The sequence below is a fragment of the Protopterus annectens genome, chromosome 3.part1 (genome assembly GCF_019279795.1).
Source record: "Protopterus annectens isolate FY-2018-M chromosome 3.part1, PAN1.0, whole genome shotgun sequence".
Taxonomy (NCBI): Eukaryota; Metazoa; Chordata; order Ceratodontiformes; family Protopteridae; genus Protopterus; species Protopterus annectens.
Window position 1 is genome coordinate 59,933,825 of NC_056732.1, and position 20,694 is coordinate 59,954,518.

The following is a 20,694-nucleotide window of genomic DNA, read 5'->3' on the forward strand; positions in this document are numbered from 1 at the left end:
GCCAGATCCAGAGCAGGCTTTGCTTCTGCAGTCCTGCAGGGATTGATAGCTACACCAACCTTTTCTTAGAGCATTCCACCTCCCCCAGCTAAGTTATGGTATTCAACCCATATATTATGACTGCAGTTGCATTCTTGAAGGACATAGTACAGTTTTGTACCTACCATAAATGTAGATGTCCGATAGATATGCAACTGCAGTCGGGTTTTCCCTCCCTCCTTCCCCTCTATGCCTTGGGTCCACTCCTATCCCTGTTACCCTTAGCTGGGGATATTTGTTATGGTGTATCTGTTTATTGCTTGTTTATTTGTCTGGAAATCTGTTTTTCTTCCAATTTGATTACAGCCTTCCTTGGAGGGCACCTGGCATCTGGGGCAAGAAACACTGAAGAAGATGGCGTCGGCTGATGCTTATGTACTCCAGCCGCTCTGGCGGCGGAGAGAAATGCGACATCAGCCGACGTCGGACCCAGACTTTGGAATCCGGCCGACCGAAGGGCTGCCTGAGGCAGGACAACCCATATGTTATGACTGCAGTTGCATATCTATCGGACATCTACATTTATGGTAGGTACAAAACTGTACTTTGTCTACACTTATCATGAATGTAGATGTTCGAGTTATTCACTGTTGCAGTCCTTGTTACCCTCCCTCCAGCCCCCCTGACTTCTCTTGGCTCTACCTTTCCTTCTTGTTGGTGTGTTTATTTATTTTTTCTTGTGTATTTGCTTTTTGATGGGGGTGTACCATACCATGTAATTGCTTCCTATTGTGGGGGCACCAGACATCTGGGGCAAGAAAAACTGATTTAATGGCGTCGGCTGCATGTTTTATACCCCTGACGACGTAACGTCAGGGAAGAAGTGACAGCATCCGATGCAGAAATCTGAAAACTCTGGTATTCAGGCCGGCTGAGGGCTACCTGCAGGCAGATAACCCAAATGTGATGACTGCAACAGTGAAATCCACTCGAACATCTACATTTATGGTAAGTGTACACAACTGTACTTTCTGTGTTTTGTACTCAGAACTGGTAGTTCTAATTGATAATATTGTTAAGCCAAAATAGTTTGAATGATGGGGAGGAGCTGAAAATACCATTAGTTCAGTTTCATTTGGATTTAGTAGTTTATATTGTTCCCAGGCAGTTTCATTTTTTGTAAGGGGATGCTGTAGGTCATCTTGGAGTTTGATTGAAGAGGCAGTTCATATTTTTTTAAAACAAGAAACATTTTTATTAAACCATCACTTACAACACTGGCAATCAAACATTTATATAAATGAAAACAAACCACAGCTACTCAATCCTAGTTGGGAGAATTTTACATCACAAACCATACTGATGCACTCCCAGTTGCAACCATTATGCATCACGTATAATCTGCCCAATCATTTTCAGTCAAACCTTGCATAGCTCATTTATGTCCTGCCTTCTTTTAAACCTCATTCCTCCCCTGCATGTATTGTTCCCACAATTCTCATTTTTCCTACGTAATTTGCTCCTACCGTTTTGTAAAGATCTCAATTCCATTTTTTATCTGCTTTGTTATACTCACTGCTCCTAGTATAGTTGGTTTAGATTTTGATTTCCAATTTCTAGTACATTCTTTTTTGGCAGCTAACATAATTAGACACAGCAAGGCCTTACCATGACTAGGCAATTCCAATTCTGTATCATAGCTCAGAAAAATCATCTCCCTCGTTACGCCAATCCTCCCACCCAGCATGTCCGATAGTGCATCCCGCAGGGAATCCTTAAAGTCCACCATCTCACTGCACTCCTCTTCCCCGTCAGATCTCCAACATTTGCTGTCTACCTGAGGAAACATTCTCTGGAGGCTACTTGGATTATAAAAATATCTATGCAAGCATTTCCAAGCAAAAATCCTAAATCTTCTAGATTTTGTTGCATATTTGAGAAACATACGTATACTCCGTCCCCCCCGTAGATTCTTTGTGAATTCCTTATCCATTCTCTCTTCCCAATCCTTTCTAAGTTCGTCTGATGTATTATTATAGTTACCAGGCAATGTTTTATATGCTCTACTAATTATTCCTATTTTAATGACAGCTTCTGTTCTTCAGCACATATTAATGTAGAGTCATCTACGTATTGGATTGGATTTGCTAGGTGATGCACTGTAAGCATTGTATTTCTAAGTATATTAGAGTAATGGTCCTAATATTGAACCTTGGGGCACACTTGATGTTATCTGCCGAGGAGCTGACAGACGATAAGCCTAATGTACACACTGTTTGGTGGCTGAGATAATTTTTAAACCAATTGTATTTTTTGTGAGGTCTAATTCCTTGAGTCTTAAGCAGTAATATGGGATGTGAAACTGCATCAGATTCTTGGGTAGGTGTAAAATTGGGATACAGCCATTTCACCTTGATTTTGTCTGTCAAGAATATAGTTTATGAAAGTTAGTAATGCTGTTCCTTTGCTATAATCTGGGTTAAAGCCATGCTGTGTTGCAGAAAATAGTTGATAACTGTATGGGAGCACATTTGTCAAGTGTTGAGACAGGATGGCTATAGGTCTTTAGTTTGTTAGTTCAAGTGATTTGCTATCTTTATGTAAGGGAATAACATAAGATTGTTTATATAATCCTGGGACTATACCTTCTGGATACTGGATATGTAATGGCTTCTGTAGCTGTTTTGAGATACTGTACTGTTAGGTTATCATCATCAAGTGAAGTAGGCTTTAGTGTTTGAATAAGTATTTTTTTTTATTATGTTAGTAGTTGAGGTAAGTGAGAGGTAGTAGTGTCAGTACTGTTGTGTTGTGTGCATTGCATATATGAAGGAAGTAAGCAACAGTTCTGTAGTACAAGTTAAATCTGAGTGCTATATCAGTTTGTTTAATCTGTGAAAGGCAGGGTTCTGATTTTTGACCAAGTTGATTGTTTGTTGACTGTTTACCAAAACTGTTTTGGGTTTTTACAGTGGTTTTCCTGTAGATTAGTGTTGTAGTCAAGTCTTTAGGATGGTATTTTTACTTAGATTTCATAAGTGCAGATAGTGTTATACATTTTGTTTATTTCTAAATGCCAGTTTTTCCTGTTCTTTATCTCTGTTAAACATTAGCTTTTTATACATTTAGTGTAAAATGTGGTGCAGGATTTGATTTGATTCTTGTCCTATGCTGAGCTGCTAGGGATTTTAATATAGAGAGGAAGGTTTTATTGAAGTGAGTTACTGCAACATCTAAACACAGAGTTTTATATGTTCACAGTTGCTATGAACAAAGTTTTAAAATATTCACATTTGCTATGCTTATTGATGGACCAGAAGGTTTCCTAAAAGAATTTGGTTGTATTTCACACAGTTTTAATACTGTGTATTTCTATTCTTTTAATGTTTCTATGTATTTTGGTAAGTATCCATATGACAAACACCCATTTATGGTCACTAATGGTGTCGGGGGGGTAAATTATACATGGAAAATTTTGTCAGGGCCTCTTGTTAGTGTCCACTTAAAATGTTTTCTTTCCCACTAACTGTTTGTCCTTCTGATTGTGTGTATTAGCTGTGTTAATCCATACAAACTGATAGAGTGAATAGTTGTCTGATTACACTTGGCTTAGTCAATATTAAGGTCACATAGGATTATTGTCCAGAGTAATATGTTTGTAATGCACAGAGCATAGTGATTACATTCCAGTATCTGGAAAAATTCTGGTCAGTTAAGCGCTTGTATAGCGAGAGACCCAATCTTGGTGTTAAGCAGCACTACTTCAGTTGTTAAGATCAGGGATCGCACTGTGCTGATAAACCTGCCAGTACTGGCCAGCAAGTGACAGTGGCAGAACTAAAAAAATCTTACTGCCTGCTGTTCATGTCCGTAATCTGCCCCGACTTTCTGTAACATAAGATAAAGTATTGCACTGTCTTTCTGTTGGTGTTCACTATGTGCTTTACAACTTTCAAACATTTATCTATTTTTTTCTTTTTCTGTAATTCATTCACTACAAAGAATTGTGATTGGTTCTCTGATCATAACCCTTTATTATGTGTTCTCGACCTGAATGCTTTTCCCAAGAGGTGCACTTCTTGGCATTCATGTCTTGAACCCATAAGAAGCCAATTTTGATCGTCAAACTGCTCATAATCCTCTATGTAATTATCCTTGATATGTCTTTAAAGGCTAATTTGTCTGCCCTAGGATGTCTATGCAGTGTTCCTGTATATACTGATTTTTGTGAGGTAATTTTTAGTGCAGGTATTACAACATCAGTGCCATTAATGTTTGGCATTTGCATGGGTGCACAGCAAGCTTAAAATCGTTTGCGTTTACAGTGGCTGTACCAGCAGATGTCCTTCAAGAATGCAACTGCAGTCCTGACATCTGGGTTGTCCTGCCTCAGGCAGCCCTTCGGTCGGCCAGATTCCAAAGTCTGGGTCCGGCGTCGGCCGATGTCGCTCGCTCCCTGACGTCAGCTCGGCTGGAGTATAAAGGCCAGTTTTTTTAAGAAAGTAGTGGGTATAAAGCCCAGTTTTTGCTATAAGAACAGCAAGAATTTAAAGAGACTCTTGTGCAATGACAAATTATATAAGGAGAATGAATTAGATAGAGCAAGACATATAGGGACCATACCCTGCCATAAATGTAATATGTGCAAACATATTCTAACAGATAATCATTTTTATATACCAGACCTTGGCCAAGATTACTATTTTAATGTACAAGCAACCTGTGAGACTACCAATGTCATATACCTGGCTACATGTAATGATTGTCAGGCATACTATGTAGGTCTAACCACAAGAAAATTAAAGAATCGTATTTACAATCATATATATGAAATGAGGAAACAGATACTAACTAACGCATTAGCTAAGCACGTTAATGAATATCATGATCATAAATTTTACTTTCGTGTTATAGATGTGGTTAGACGAGTAAAAAGAGGAGGAGACAATATGACATTTCTTGAAAATTAAGTAGAAAAAAGCTGCAGGTACTCCACGACAAACTAAGCCAACCAGTTTCTTTAGAAAAACGCTGCTTTAATCAAATGAGTAAGCGCTTTCACATCTATACAAGATGCTTCATCAGACTTCAAAAAGCAGAACAAACAACCAGTTTAAAACCATTACAGGTCATCCATTAGAGCAATGATGCATCAGGTGCAATAATTCAATCTATCACCATGGAAACAATTATACAAATAGAAAATGTTAAAACATTAGAATGTTTGAATGCTTCAGTATAGTCGAAGAATTTTTATACTTTAATATATTCAAAAAACTCTCAAAATACTACTATAAAAGCCCTATAAAAACACTAATAATACTAATAAAACACTGATAAAAACACCTAAAAATGCGCTGATGTATCTTTATACTTATTGTAATATAAAATGTTGAAATAAATGAATACAAATATAATTATAAGAAAAATAAAAAACTCTTTAGTGTGGTAATGGGCGATCAACAAGGAAAGGTTTCAGGCTGACCCTATCATTGAGACCATGTCCCAAGTCAGCTCGCAGCCTGATGATCCACTTCCCTTCTTCCCTTTCTGTGAAACCAATGACATTCCCCAATCTCATGGTGGTGTGTATAAGCTCCAAAACCATGAACATAAAATTATGTGTGGTGCCATGAGTCAAGACATGTCTCGCTAGGGCGTTGTTCTCATTTTCCCTGTTGATGGCATACAAGTGCTCTCTTATCCTCTCCCTGAGGGTCCTATTGGTTTTCCCCACATAAAAACTATTACATTTCTTACAAATAGCTAAATAAACTAGATTCCTAGTCTTACAATCAGCATAATGACTAAATCTGTATGTTACGTTAGAATCTGGATGTATAAAGATATCACTGCTATTAATAAATGCACACTGATTACAACTGAGACAGGGAAAGGTGCCCTTCCTAACTGATAAAAGTTTGTTAGTGATATTCCTTTCATAACAAAGCATATTTCTGATGGATTTGGTATTTTTATAACAGAACGAAGGGACAGAACCTACTAGATCCTTCAACCTGTCATCCAGTTGTAATATCCCCCAGTTCTTTCTAATAACATCAGTTATACTTTTATTTCTGTTAGTATAAGTGACAACCATTCGTTTATTATTCTTCTTAGCAGGTCTCTCATCTGTAGCTGTTTCTGTCATATTCCTTCTAATGTATGGTAGTGCCATGCCTTCACGCTCTACATTTTGTAAAGTGGACAAATCCGTATCATGATACCCTCTAGCTGAAAAATCTTCACGTAAATGTATTAATGTCAGCATAAAATCAGAATCATTGCTGACTAGACGTGAACAACGTGTGGCTTGATTCTTAATGATATTTCTATGAATGTGTGGGGGATGCATACTGTCTCGATGTAAATATGCATTTCACCTGCAAGGTTTCCTATATATGTTTGTGTCAAGTCTACCTTTATTCTTAGTGAGAGTAACATCTAGAAAGTTTATGTGTTCAGCTGAAGTCTCACCTGTTAGTTTCAAAAATGTGGTTGTATTGTTCGTGTAACCAATAAACTCTTCTAGAGTTGACAAATCACCACTCCAAACAAAAAAGAGGTCATCTCTGAACCGCTTATAGTTCTTAACAAAGCTGGAGTATAAATCATGTTGCAATATATGCGTTGATTCCCAATATGCCAACACTAAATTGGCATAGGAATTCACGCAGTGTACCCATCGCCACTCCCATAGTTTGTAAATAATATTTATTGTCAAATAAGAACACATTATTCTCTAGAACCACTTCCATTAACATGGTAATTCTCATAACCTTGTTAGTAGCCATCCCTTCATTTAACAGAAACAATCTCAGAAATTCAATACCTATGTCATTCGGTATGCTCGTGAATAGAGACTGAAAGTCTAAGGTCACCAAAATGTCAGTGTCAGAAAATATGTTAGTGTCTGCACTACATTCCGCTAAAGATTCAAGAAAGTGCTTGGTGTCCTTCAAGATGGAAGAATTAGAATTGACAAAAGGTCTCAACTGTTTCTCGATGTAAATGGATATGCTCTCAGTTAACCACCCTTTCCCTGACACTATAGGTCTTAGGGGGGGGATTCACCAGAGTCTTATGTACTTTAGGGAGGCCTCTTATTACTGGTACTAGAGGTTTCTCTATCAAGCAATACTTATACAAATCTTTATCTATGATATTGCATAACAGCATGTCATATAACTCAGCATGCACATCTCTAATCACCTTATTCGGTTCATACAAATGTATGACTCTGTAAGTGTCAACGTCTGATAACATATCTAACATCTGATTTTTATAAGACAAACTATCAAGTAACACTATCGCTCCCCCTTTATCTGCTGGGCGGATTACTATAGACTCATTGCCTTGCAAAGACTTCAATGCTGATGTTTCACTAAAGGTTAAATTCAGATTTAAAATCATGTTGTCTATATAAAGCAAAAAAATCATTCGTACAAGCTCTCTCAAAGGTGTCAATAATTGGATTCAACTCAGGTATAAATGTAGATGGTTTCCTATAACCATAAGGTAAAGCTGTTCGAGTAGTGTTATCATTCTTAAAATATAAATCTAATGCTAATCCTCTTGTAAAATTCTTAAGCTCCACAATTAAATTGCTGATATCCATACCTTTAGAGATGCGTAGGGTACGAATGATAAACCTTTTTTTAACACATTGTTTTCAGCCTCAGATAAAACATAACATGATAAATTAATTACCAGTTCATTAGATCTGTCCTGTGTGGTTTCTTGTAATTCTCTGGCACCTCGATCGATTGTTTGCGTTTTTCCCTTGATAATGGGGGTGCCAAGCATTCTGTTTCAGTCCTTGAAGCGATAAAGGGAAAGATAAACTAGTGCCAGCTTCTACAGCTGATGAAACGCCAGCTTCAGGATTTATTGTAGTTTTCCTTTTACTGCTGGACCAAAGCCGCATATCAACTGTTGAAGTGTTATTAGGTGCTGCGATGACACTGTCGGTGTCCTGCAGCGTCATGTTAGATTGCTCTGTTCATCTGCGCCGTCTCCTAAGACCCGCCCTGCTCCTTCCTGCACTGCTGAGGATACATTAGAGGTTGCAGGTATAATGGGAAATAAATCAGTGCACAGGTCTGTGTTGGTCAAGAGGAGTAATGGTATCAGTATTTCTCGGTCGGGTGGACTCCCTGGGCCAAGAAAAAACGTTCCCTCGCAAGAAATCTGTGCAATCTCGCTCTAACTTCTTCTTTTTTTGTGTCAACAGTTTATTGTCTACTGTAAGAAGAGTATTCGAAAGCTCATCATGAAACTCAGTTAGCTGATTAGGTGTAAGAGATGAGTTCAACTGTTTTTCGATAGATGAAATCTGTTTACATAGTTCTTCTTCAATAGAAACATATTGTTTTACTAATAACCTCATATAGTTGTTACTAGTCTCTATATTGAGCTTCTGCCAGTCTGTCAACAATTCTGGGTATGTCGACCCAAATGTGGGCATTTTTAAAATCTGGAGGCCTCTTGGAATTATTTTTAAAGATAAGCAAGCCTCCATGTGTCGCTTCTGCCACTGAATATTTTTAATTTTCACCATAACATCTTCAAACTTCCGCATCAATTGTAACATGTTCATATCTAGTTTATGTCCTTCATGCATCACTGCCGTATTGGCTAGCTGAGTATAAGTAAATCTCAGCAAAGGATTATTATTAGTCAATATAAGTGGCATGAATGAGATATTGTTAGATCCATTGCTCTCACCATTAATTATAGTCTCTTTTTTTCTTGAAAATGTTGAACTTGAATGGATTTTGAAACTCAAAGCCCATATACCTCCAGGGTTAAATAGTATGGTTAGCCTGAAACCTGTTTTAGCTTTGAGATAATATATGTATTTTTATATGGTTGTATATTTTGAGGGATTGCACACCAAGGCTGCCTTTTGGCAGTAGGATGGTTTTAGTCTTAACAATTGCTTGGTTACTGGAACAAAAAATGCACATCCACATATAAATTGAACCCATATTTTCATGACCTCTAGATATAGCATTCACTATTAATTTATTCTTTATTAATTTATTAATCTATTTCTGTTTTGATGCTTTTAGTCATATACTATACACTTTTTAAAAAAAAAATTATTTATAGTTAGTATGATACATATAAGATTTTTACACTTATGCATTATTAACTTTATATATATATATATATATATATATATATATATATATATATACATATATATATATATACATATTTGTAAATGTACCATAGAGATAGTAATATGATATAATATGTCATGTACACCTATTATAAATAAGTTCATATTGCTATTCTTCATATACATACGCATTTTTATATCTATTTAGCGCTAAAAGCTGAATGAAACAATACACTATTATTTTATATAGTTTATTGTTTAATCATAGGTTTCTTTATATTTATTGTATATTTGTAATGTTTTAATATAGTTAGAATATCACATATATACTTGTAATAAGATGAGTTTCTAGAATGACCATAGGATTTAAGACTGCATTTGTATAACAAAAACATGACTATGCAGTATAAAGGAAAAATAGAGTGAGTGCTCTTTAAAGAAATTCTAAATGAAGACAAGAAAGTTTTAATAATTATTAATCAATTAAAGAAAAAGAGCGGGAAGTAAATTAAATACTCCTGCTATATAAACATGTGATTTTTTGTATGGAATTATAACCTGAAGAAGCATACAGGACTGTATGCGAAAGCGCTTGTGTTTTAATAAAGAATTTTTATACTTCATTGCATCGTGGTGATCTACGTTTTGGTATCTCCTGGGACTTTATTGGCTTTACAACCGAGATCCTTGGATGGTAATCACCTTTATCTTGCTGCTATTTCTGTTTTTATTGGGTCAGCATTACCATCACACGATGGAAGATACTCCTGTAGAATTGGATTATAATCCTGTGCCAAAAGACAACATGAACAAATGGAAGGATATCATGAACCAGCAGATTAATCCTCTCTTGAATCTAGATTTGGACAGATCCCTGCCAACGGAAACCTATACAGGTACTGTCATTGACCATAAGGAATTCATTGTTAGCCTCAGAGACTTAGAAAATAACTTGTACAAATTGCACAAGCTGGTGTGGCAAAGACGACATTTAGAGGCTTGTCTTCACTTTCATGTGATTCCTAGAGGGATGCGTATCCTATGTATGCCGACCTATGGGGATACGCACCCTCTATTATTAAAGCAATGGCAGGAACTTAATGTTGGCTTTAGCAAACAGTATATCAAACTCCTTATAGACTACTTTACCCCTATAGAGCGAGAACTTGTGGATAAAGTTAAAGAACAACATAAATACATAAATGACAACTTTAAAGGAGAGGTATATGCCAGAAAGGTTGACGCTATGTATATACAAGTCATGGCTTTTAGCGACAGGCTCCAACAAACAAAACAGAAGAAATTACTCAGGGACTACAATGACTTCCTAACAGGCCAGATTTTTATCTGGCTGAGATACAATACTACCCAAAATAATTCTAACAATCAGACTTTGCCCATGGTTTCACGACCACAAGAGATTGGCACTTCACAGGCTGCTGTCAGTTCGAATGGCAGTCCCTCTATAAATTTCATGAATTCAACATACCACACCAACGTCATTCTTCCGACTGAGATGACGCAAACAGAGCGCCAAGATGTAGGCGAAGCAACTTTGATGGTGGGTACACCGCCACCAAACCAAGAAGGATTAAGACAAACAACACAACAAAAGGGTGTGAGACCTAAAGATAGCTCCTCTGTTGCACAGAATAGTTTTTTACCTTTTCCGGTCAAGTTTCGGGCACTAAATCGAAACAGATCGAACAGCCGGGGGAGACGAAAAAGAAAGTACTCAGAAGAAAACATGGAGGTAAGAAGAAAACAGAAGAATTGACTGATTTAATATTTAATCTATCCAGTCGTTCGCTGAATGAGTTTGAGACTAGCCTTTTAAACAAAGGCCTTTCATTTGTTCCGTCACAGTTGAGTAGCATCTCGGAGTTGTTGATTGATCTACGCATGTTCTGTAGAAACGTCTCATTGAAAATACTTTTTAAGGACAATAACAAGAATGATATGGACAGTAGAAATAACTTTAGAAAATCAAGTGTATTTATACCTGAAATGCCAAATGTTGTTAACTGTTTTATGCAAGTTTGCGAAAGTGAATTTTATAACTATTTTTCAAATTCTTTAGACATTGATAAGAAATACCGTATTTATTATAATTTGAGTTACAATGAAAAAATGGCACTTAAAAATTTATCGAAAGACAAAAGTATCACTCTTAAACCAGCTGACAAGGGTGGTGGACTTGTTCTAATGGACACCACCTTTTATAATGAATTAATGTCAGAAATGCTGTCTGACTCAGATAAGTATACAACTATAAGTGATTCTGAGCTGGATAGATTAATTTTTCATGTACATGACACCCTGTATGATATGTTAATGTGTAGGCAGTTAAATAAGGAATTTTACGATTACTGCCTCATAGAATGTCCGCTAATTCCGTTGATAAAGGGACTCCCGAAAATACACAAGCAACAATTTCCCCCACCCATGCGACCTATAGTAGCAGGGAATAAATGGTTGACAGAAAATATATCTATCTATTTGGAGTCCAAACTAGGAGTCTTAGTAAAAAATGTGCCGACTATATTAAGAGACACTCAACAGCTATTAAATGATCTAACCTCAGTAGAACATGATATAGCTATAACATCATCCCTACTCCTAGTTGCCATGGATGTTAACAACCTGTTCACGGTAATACCAAATGAATACGGAATAGAGGCGATAAGGGAAGTAATGTGTAGAGAAACTACAATAGATAAGGATACACAATTACTTATTGGTACTTTACTAGACATAGTACTCAATAACAATGTCTTTTCTTTTAATAACAAATTGTATAAACAGGTATGGGGGGTTGCGATGGGCACCCCCTGTGCCAATTCATATGCAAACCTTGTTATGCATAATTGGGAATATCATCATGTTCTTAATAGTGAATACAAACAGAATATTATACTCTATAGACATTTTGTAGACGATATTCTGATTATATGGAGAGGAGACACCAATTCTCTGTTAAAATTTTGTAAATACTTGGAATCAACTACTGAATTTCTAAGATTTACAATGGAATTCTCCAGCACAACAATTAATTTTTTGGATATTACTGTATCTATTAATCCTGAATATGAACTCGTTACCAGGATTTACAGAAAGAAGTGTTGGAAGAACGCCATTTTACAATACAGTAGTATGCACCCAAGACATGTTTTTGCCAGCATAGTCAGAAATCAATTTATGAGAATATGCAGGCTTTGTAATAATGTAATAGAAAGGAATCAGGAACTATTAACTATGAGAAACCTATTTATAATGAGAGGATATCCTATAGGTCTACTAGAAGAGATCAGTAGCAGCATTTCGTTAACAACCAATGATGTTTATAATCAAATTGCTCATAATTTTAGATATAAAATAGGTTTGAAAAGAACTGAGACCAATTATCAATTTAAATCAGTACTAGAAACTTCAAGCCACCAGGAGCCCACATTCCATGTTCCGTTTGTAACTAGGTATACCAGTGACAATCATTATGTCACTCATATTATTAAGAGTAATTGGAACATATTAACAGTGAACCAAGATGTTGAGAAAGTAGTGGGTATAAAGCCCAGTTTTTGCTATAAGAACAGCAAGAATTTAAAGAGACTCTTGTGCAATGACAAATTATATAAAGAGAATGAATTAGATAGAGCAAGACATATAGGGACCATACCCTGCCATAAATGTAATATGTGCAAACATATTCTAACAGATAATCATTTTTATATACCAGACCTTGGCCAAGATTACTATTTTAATGTACAAGCAACCTGTGAGACTACCAATGTCATATACCTGGCTACATGTAATGATTGTCAGGCATACTATGTAGGTCTAACCACAAGAAAATTAAAGAATCGTATTTACAATCATATATATGAAATGTGGAAACAGATACTAACTAACGCATTAGCTAAGCACGTTAACGAATATCATGATCATAAATTTTACTTTCGTGTTATAGATGTGGTTAGACGAGTAAAAAGAGGAGGAGACAATATGACATTTCTTGAAAATGTTGAACTTGAATGGATTTTGAAACTCAAAGCCCATATACCTCCAGGGTTAAATAGTATGGTTAGCCTGAAACCTGTTTTAGCTCTGAGATAATATATGTATTTTTATATGGTTGTATATTTTGAGGCATTGCACACCAAGGCTGCCTTTTGGCAGTAGGATGGTTTTAGTCTTAACAATTGCTTGGTCACTGGAACAAAATATGCACATCCACATATAAATTGAACCCATATTTTCATGACCTCTAGATATAGCATTCACTATTAATTTATTCTTTATTAATTTATTAATCTATTTCTGTTTTGATGCTTTTAGTCATATACTATACACTTTTTAAAACATTTTTATTTATAGTTAGTATGATACATATAAGCTTTTTACACTTAATACATTATTAACTTTATATATATATAATATATATATATATATATATATATATATATATTTGTAAATGTACCATAGAGATAGTAATATGATACAATATGTTATATACACGTATTATAAATAAGTTCATATTGCTATTCTTCATATACATACGCATTTTTATATCTATTTAGCGCTAAAAGCTGAATGAAATAATACACTATTATTTTATATAGTTTATTGTTTAATCATAGGTTTCTTTATATTTATTGTATATTTGTAATGTTTTAATATAGTTAGAATATCACATATATACTTGTAATAAGATGAGTTTCTAGAATGACCATAGGATTTAAGACTGCATTTGTATAACAAAAACATGACTATGCAGTATAAAGGAAAAATAGAGTGAGTGCTCTTTAAAGAAATTCTAAATGAAGACAAGAAAGTTTTAATAATTATTAATCAATTAAAGAAAAAGAGCGGGAAGTAAATTAAGTACTCCTGCTATATAAACATGTGATTTTTTGTATGGAATTATAACCTGAAGAAGCATACAGGACTGTATGCGAAAGCGCTTGTGTTTTAATAAAGAATTTTTATACTTCATTGCATCGTGGTGATCTACGTTTTGGTATCTCCTAGAACTAAAAAAATGTTACTGCCTGCTGTTCATGTCCGTAATCTGCCCCGACTTTCTGTAACATAAGATAAAGTATTGCACTGTCTTTCTGTTGGTGTTCACTATGTGCTTTACAGCTTTCAAACATTTATCTATTTTTTTCTTTTTCTGTAATTCATTCACTACAAAGAATTGTGATTGGTTCTCTGATCATAACCCTTTATTATGTGTTCTCGACCTGAATGCTTTTCCCAAGAGGTGCACTTCTTGGCATTCATGTCTTGAACCCATAAGAAGCCAATTTTGATCGTCAAACTGCTCATAATCCTCTATGTAATTATCCTTGATATGTCTTTAAAGGCTAATTTGTCTGCCCTAGGATGTCTATGCAGTGTTCCTGTATATACTGATTTTTGTGAGGTAATTTTTAGTGCAGGTATTTACAACATCAGTGCCATTAATGTTTGGCATTTGCATGGGTGCACAGCAAGCTTAAAATCGTTTGCATTTACAGTGGCTGTACCAGCAGATGTCCTTCAAGAATGCAACTGCAGTCCTGACATCTGGGTTGTCCTGCCTCAGGCAGCCCTTCGGTCGGCCGATTCCAAAGTCTGGGTCCGGCGTCGGCCGATGTCGCTCGCTCCCCGATGTCAGCTCGGCTGGAGTATAAAGGCATCCGCCGACGCCATCTTCTTCAGTCTTTCTTGCCGCGCGGTGCCCGAAACAGAAGCAGCTCGCAAGTGCCGGTCGGTCAGCTCCTGTGTTTTTACAGTTACCGAAGTCATCTAAAAGCTAAGTACCCCGTTGGGGAACATTTTTTCTTGCCTCAGCCGATGTCAGAACAAATTGAAAAAGTTAATAATTGTTTGTCTTGTGGTAAACAAATACCTCATAAGGACTTCCATTCTTACTGCGTTCCTTGCCTGGACCCAGACCACAACGTCTCGGCCTGTGCTGCCTGTGCCCGCTTTAATAAGCGCACTCTAAGTCGCCGGGCGGAGTTTGCCGAAGAATTTTTCGGCGAATCCTACGCTTACATCATGCCGTCGGAACAACTGACAGCACAAGTTACCAAAAAACGAAAGGACCGGGACCGACATCCTCGGCCCGCATCTTCCACTGATGCAATGCCTAAGCCCTCCGCGAGTGCTTCGGTCCCTACGGAAGCGGTAATTCAACCGCTCTAGACCGATGACACTGTGTTAACACGTTCTTCGGTCTCGGAGCCTACTCCGGTTCCGGTGATTGATTTTCCTCCCGAAACCGAAGTTCTGGAATTACCCGACACCATCCCTGTGGACAAGGTTACCCCTGCACGTGGGGCAGCCAGGCCGCCTGTATCTATGTCCATCAAGGCCTTTGCACGTGCTAAGGCCTCCAGTCAGGCCAAGGCCCATCCTAAATCCTCTTCTCAGGCCCCTTCTTCTGATAGACAGATCATGTCTCTTGCTGCAGATCTTATCTCTCTTATCAGGGGGTCTCAGCCTCACCCAGACAGATGTTCTCAGCCACCTGCTGACAAAAGGCCCAGAACTGAGCAGGCGGGCATCCTCTCTTCAGATGAAGCTTCTGGGGATTCTGAGCATTCAGACACACAAGAAGAACCCTTCCAGGCCTATGAGTACTCTGATGCTGAGGAATCAATTCCCTCTGCCTCTCCTCCAGAGGATTTTTCCTTTGGTGAAGTCCTTCACTCCATGAGGGAACATTTCAAGTGGCAGGGCCAGGAATTTTCGGATTCTAGGAAAAGGCTACGTACCTTCCTTAAATTACCCCAGCACAGACCTTTAGCTATACCGCCAGTTTTGGATGTCCTGTATGATGTAATCTCGGACTCCAGTGCTTCCCCTGATTCTTTCCCTCCTGCCCCTGTTAAGCCAGACAGATATTACAGGGTCCCTGACACTCACAAGCATCTTTTTAAGGCCCATTCTGTGGATTTAGAAACTATTTCACAGGGCCCCAAGGGAGTGGCTGCCTCCTCAGCCAAAAACCCTCTGCCCCCTGACAGGGAAGCAAGGTCCCTGGAGAGATGGGGTAAAAAAGTTTATACCTCTTCCACCCTTGCCATGAGGTCACTTAACTGCCTTTTTCATATGTTTCAGTACCAGGATTTTTTGCTGGATGATTTTCAGAAAAAGCTAGCCACTCCTGAGCCTATAGATAGAAAGGCAATGCAGGATTTGGTTCATAATACACAGCAGGTTAACAATCATTTTCTACAGTGTGGTTATGATGCACTGGAGGCTTCATGTAGGGCAGCTATGACAGGGGCTGTTATCCGTAGACATGCTTGATTAAAAGAACAGCCACTGCCGGATCATGTTAAAGTAAAGCTCCTGGACGCACCTCTTGATAAACAGAAGCTTTTTGGTGCTAATGCTCAGGATGTGTTGAAGTCTATTGAGGAGAAAGCAAAATCAGTACAGACGGTAAAGGATTTTCTCCAGGTTCAGCCTCCTAGATTCAGCAGAAATTGGCCTTCAAAGAATTGGTCCTTTCCAGACTCTGACAAGTCTCAAAGGGGAGAGAGCAGGCGTGCACGAGGTAGAGGGCAATACCGAGGTTCCTACCGGGGCCGCCAATGACAACCACAAAATCAAAGAAGTGGCACAGGTAGTTCACCTGCACCACAGGGACAATCTCAATGACTTACCTTTCGCTCCGCCTACCATGGCTCAAAGAGAAGCGCCTCTAGGCGGAAAATTATCTGTATTCTCAAACAACTGGCATATTATGACAAAGGACAATTGGATTCTGGACATAGTAGACAGAGGATACAGGTTCCACTTCCATACCTTACCTACAGGACAAGGCATGCCAAACCTGCCACCAAATCAATGGGCAGAGGCGCTCATGGAAATCTCAAAGCTGTTACGAATAAAAGCAATAGAGAAGGTTCCTCCTCAGGAACAAGGCCAGGGATTTTACTCAAGACTGCTCCTTGTTCCAAGAAAAGAAAAGCAATGGAGGCCTATATTGGACTTGTCCGTTCTAAATACTTTTCTCATTGTGCCAAAATTCAAGATGCTGACGTTACAGCAACTTCTTCCCACGCTGGGCAAGGGGTCTTGGCTGGTTACTCTGGACCTCAAGGAGGCATACCTGCATGTCCCTATCAGACACAGTTACAGAAGATACCTCAGATTTCTTGCAGGAACAGAGCACTATCAATTCTCAGCATTGCCATTTGGCTTATCTACTGTGCCCAGAGTATTCACGAAATGCCTGGCATCAGTAGTGGCACATTGCAGACTCCAGGGGATTCAAATATACCCTTACCTGGATGACTGCCTTATACAAGCAGACAGCAAACAAACCTTGATAAAACAGTTGGATTATGTCATTCAATTGCTGCAGGCTTTGGGATACACAGTCAACATGCAAAAATCAAGACTACTGCCATCCCAAGAGATTACCTTTCTAGGAGCAAAACTGGATACACAGCTACAAATGGCTTTTCTCACAGAGGAGAAACAAGAGCATTTGACAGACTACTTTAAAAGCCTAGCAAAACTAACCCACTTGTCTGCCAGGAAGACCCTGCAGGCCCTGGGGTTCATGGCATCTTGCATTCTGCTAATTCCTCCGGCAAGACTACACATGAGAAAGCTGCAATGGTACCTAAAAAGCTTGTGGTCTCAGCACAGCCACAGCCTAGAAGACATAATACCACTCATACCATGCCTGCAAGGGGAATTTTTGTGGTGGGCTCAAGCAAGCCATATAAACGAAGGCATGCCTTTCAGCAAAGCTCCAACAAGTCAAACTATTACAACAGACACCTCGGACCATGGATGGGGGGCGCACATGGATGGCAGATGCATCCAAGGACAATGGACTCCCATGGAAATGCATCAACACATAAATCAAAAAGAGATGTTGGCAGTGATACATGCCATAGAAGCCTTCGGAAAATCTCTTCAGCAAGGTCATCTGCTAATACGGACAGACAACACCACTGTCATGTGGTACATAAACAAACAAGGGGGCACTCATTCCTACCCCCTCTGCAGATTAGCAATGATTCTTTGGGAAAAGTCCCTGAAACTGAACATCTACCTGCAATCCCAGTTTGTTCCGGGCAAGGACAATGTTCTGGCAGACAGGTTGAGCAGAGACTTCTTGGATCCACACGAATGGATGCTACATCCACGCATTTTCTCACAAATAACAACTGCATGGGGGAAACCGGATATAGACCTCTTTGCATCTCATCTCAATCATCACCTGGAAAGGTTTTGCACAAGGATACACCATCCTCTAGCCTGGAGAACGGATGCTCTTTCCTTCAGCTGGAATGCCCTAACAATTTATGCATTCCCTCCTCTACCTTTAATCACCAAGGTGTTACTGAAGATCAAGGCAGAACAACCAAGAGGGATCTTGATAGCTCCATACTGGCCAAGGCAACACTGGTATCCACTGCTACTGAGCATAACGCACACCAAACCGTGGCCCTTGCCTCAATGGCCTCTGCTTCTGACTCAACACAATTACAGGACTGTTCATCAGAACTTGCAAACCTTAAAGCTGACAGCTTGGAGGGTTCCATGACGGTGGCCCATGACTCCCTCTCCAAAAAAGTTCAGGAAATCTTGCTGGAGGCACGCAGACCTTCCACCAGAAAAACCTATTCGGCTAAATGGAAGAGATTCAGCATCTGGAATGTCAACAAGGGCCAGGATGCAGCACCGATGAACATACCTCAGATTTTAGAATACTTGGCAGAAATGTTTCACAGTGGACTCTCATACTCTTCCATCAAAATCCACGCTTCAGCTATCTCAGCACATTACAACTGTGATCCACCTGTGTTCTCGCATCCCTTGCTAAGACAGTTTCTAAGAGGGATAAAGAATATCAAACCTCCAAGGAAACCACTAATCCCTGCATGGGACCTCAATTATGTCTTTCGAACCAGCAGCATCTTCAAAATTACAATTTCTCTCTTGGAAAACGGCTTTCCTGTTAGCAGTCACCTCAGCAAGAAGAGTCTCGGAGATACAGGCCCTCATGGCAGTTCCTCCTTTTCTCATTTTTCATCAGGACAGAGTTACTCTTAGAACCAATCCTTCATTCATGCCTAAGGTGATATCCAGAGTGTCTCTAAACCAAGCAATTCACCTACCAACCTTCTTTCCTAACCCTCAAAATAAAGGGGAAAAACTGTTGCATACTTTGGACATTCACAGGCAACTACACTACTACTTGGACAGAACAAAGATCACCAGGAAGTCTGACCAACTATTTGTAGCCTATGCTGCTGGAGCACAAGGAAAAGCAGTTACCAAACAAACTATTTCAAAATGGATTGGACATTGCATCAGATTTTGTTATTCTTACCATGGAAAAAGTGTGCCAGCTAATATCAGACCACACTCCACCAGAGCTATGGCCACATCCACAGCTTTTCTAAGAGGAGTGGCTACAAAAGATATACTAGAGGCTGCCACATGGAGCTCTGTGCATACATTTACCAAACACTACAACCTGCCATTATACTCCAGATTCCGAGAAGGCTTTGCTTCAGCAGTCCTGCAGGGCCTTCTAGCTACACCATCTCTTGTTTAGTCCTACCACCCCCAGCTTGGCTATGGTATTCAACCCATATGTCAGGACTGCAGTTGCATTCTTGAAGGACATAGTACAGTTTTGTACCTACCATAAATGTAGATGTCCGATAGATATGCAACTGCAGTCAGGGTTACCCTCCCTCCTACCCCTCTGTGTTTCCCTTGGGTCCATTTCCCCCTTATTTCCTATTAGCTGGGGATATCTGTTATGGTGTATCTGTTTATTACTGTTTTTTTGCATGTCTGGATTTATTTCTTCCATTCACAAATTTTAGCCTTCCTTGGAGGGCACCTGGCATCTGGAGCAAGAAACACTGAAGAAGATGGTGTCGGCGGATGCGTTTATACTCCAGCCGAGCTGACGTCGGGGAGTGAGCGACATCGGCCGACGCCGGACCCAGACTTTGGAATCTGGCCGACCGAAGGGCTGCCTGAGGCAGGACAACCCAGATGTCAGGACTGCAGTTGCATATCTATCGGACATCTACATTTATGGTAGGTACAAAACTGTACTTTCTTTTACTAGATGGATCATTATGGATACCGTCATGGCCAGGAGGCAGTATTTCCTTCATTTTGTATAATTTAAACCAGGTATCTGTTATTGCAGCTGTGTCAGGGGTGTACAGATATATCCAGCTATGCAAGTCTGTTATTTTCTTCTGCATATTACAGGGGGGTTAACGTAATGTAAAACAATTAAAGACAGATAAAATGTGTAAGAGCTCTACTCTGTGTTTGTGATAACTGAAGTCTGGAAATAAAATATTTTTTTATGTCTCACTGTAGCTTCAGCAAGTGTCAGTATTGGCCAGTTGGAACATCAGCTTATACTGTCTGTGGAGCCTCGGAGAATTCGAGAAATTTTAATTGAACTGCATGGTATGACATCAGATCGCCAGTTCTGGACAGTTTCTAGTAAAGTAAGTAGCTTTGTTCTATTTTTACATTACTGTTGGCTGCTACTGTTCCTAAAATTAAAAATGTACTGTTCTGTAGCATTTTTT

General features: G+C 38.8%; 1 protein-coding gene across 1 annotated transcript in view; it reads left to right on the forward strand.

The window, feature by feature from the left end:
* LOC122797632 (integrator complex subunit 8-like) overlaps positions 1-20,694 on the forward strand; it is a 1,436,218-nt gene that overhangs the window by 483,225 nt on the left and 932,299 nt on the right. The window contains exon 8 of the mRNA XM_044066176.1: positions 20,477-20,610. Within this exon, the coding sequence (XP_043922111.1) occupies positions 20,477-20,610 (134 nt within the window). The remainder of the gene's footprint in view (positions 1-20,476; positions 20,611-20,694) is intronic.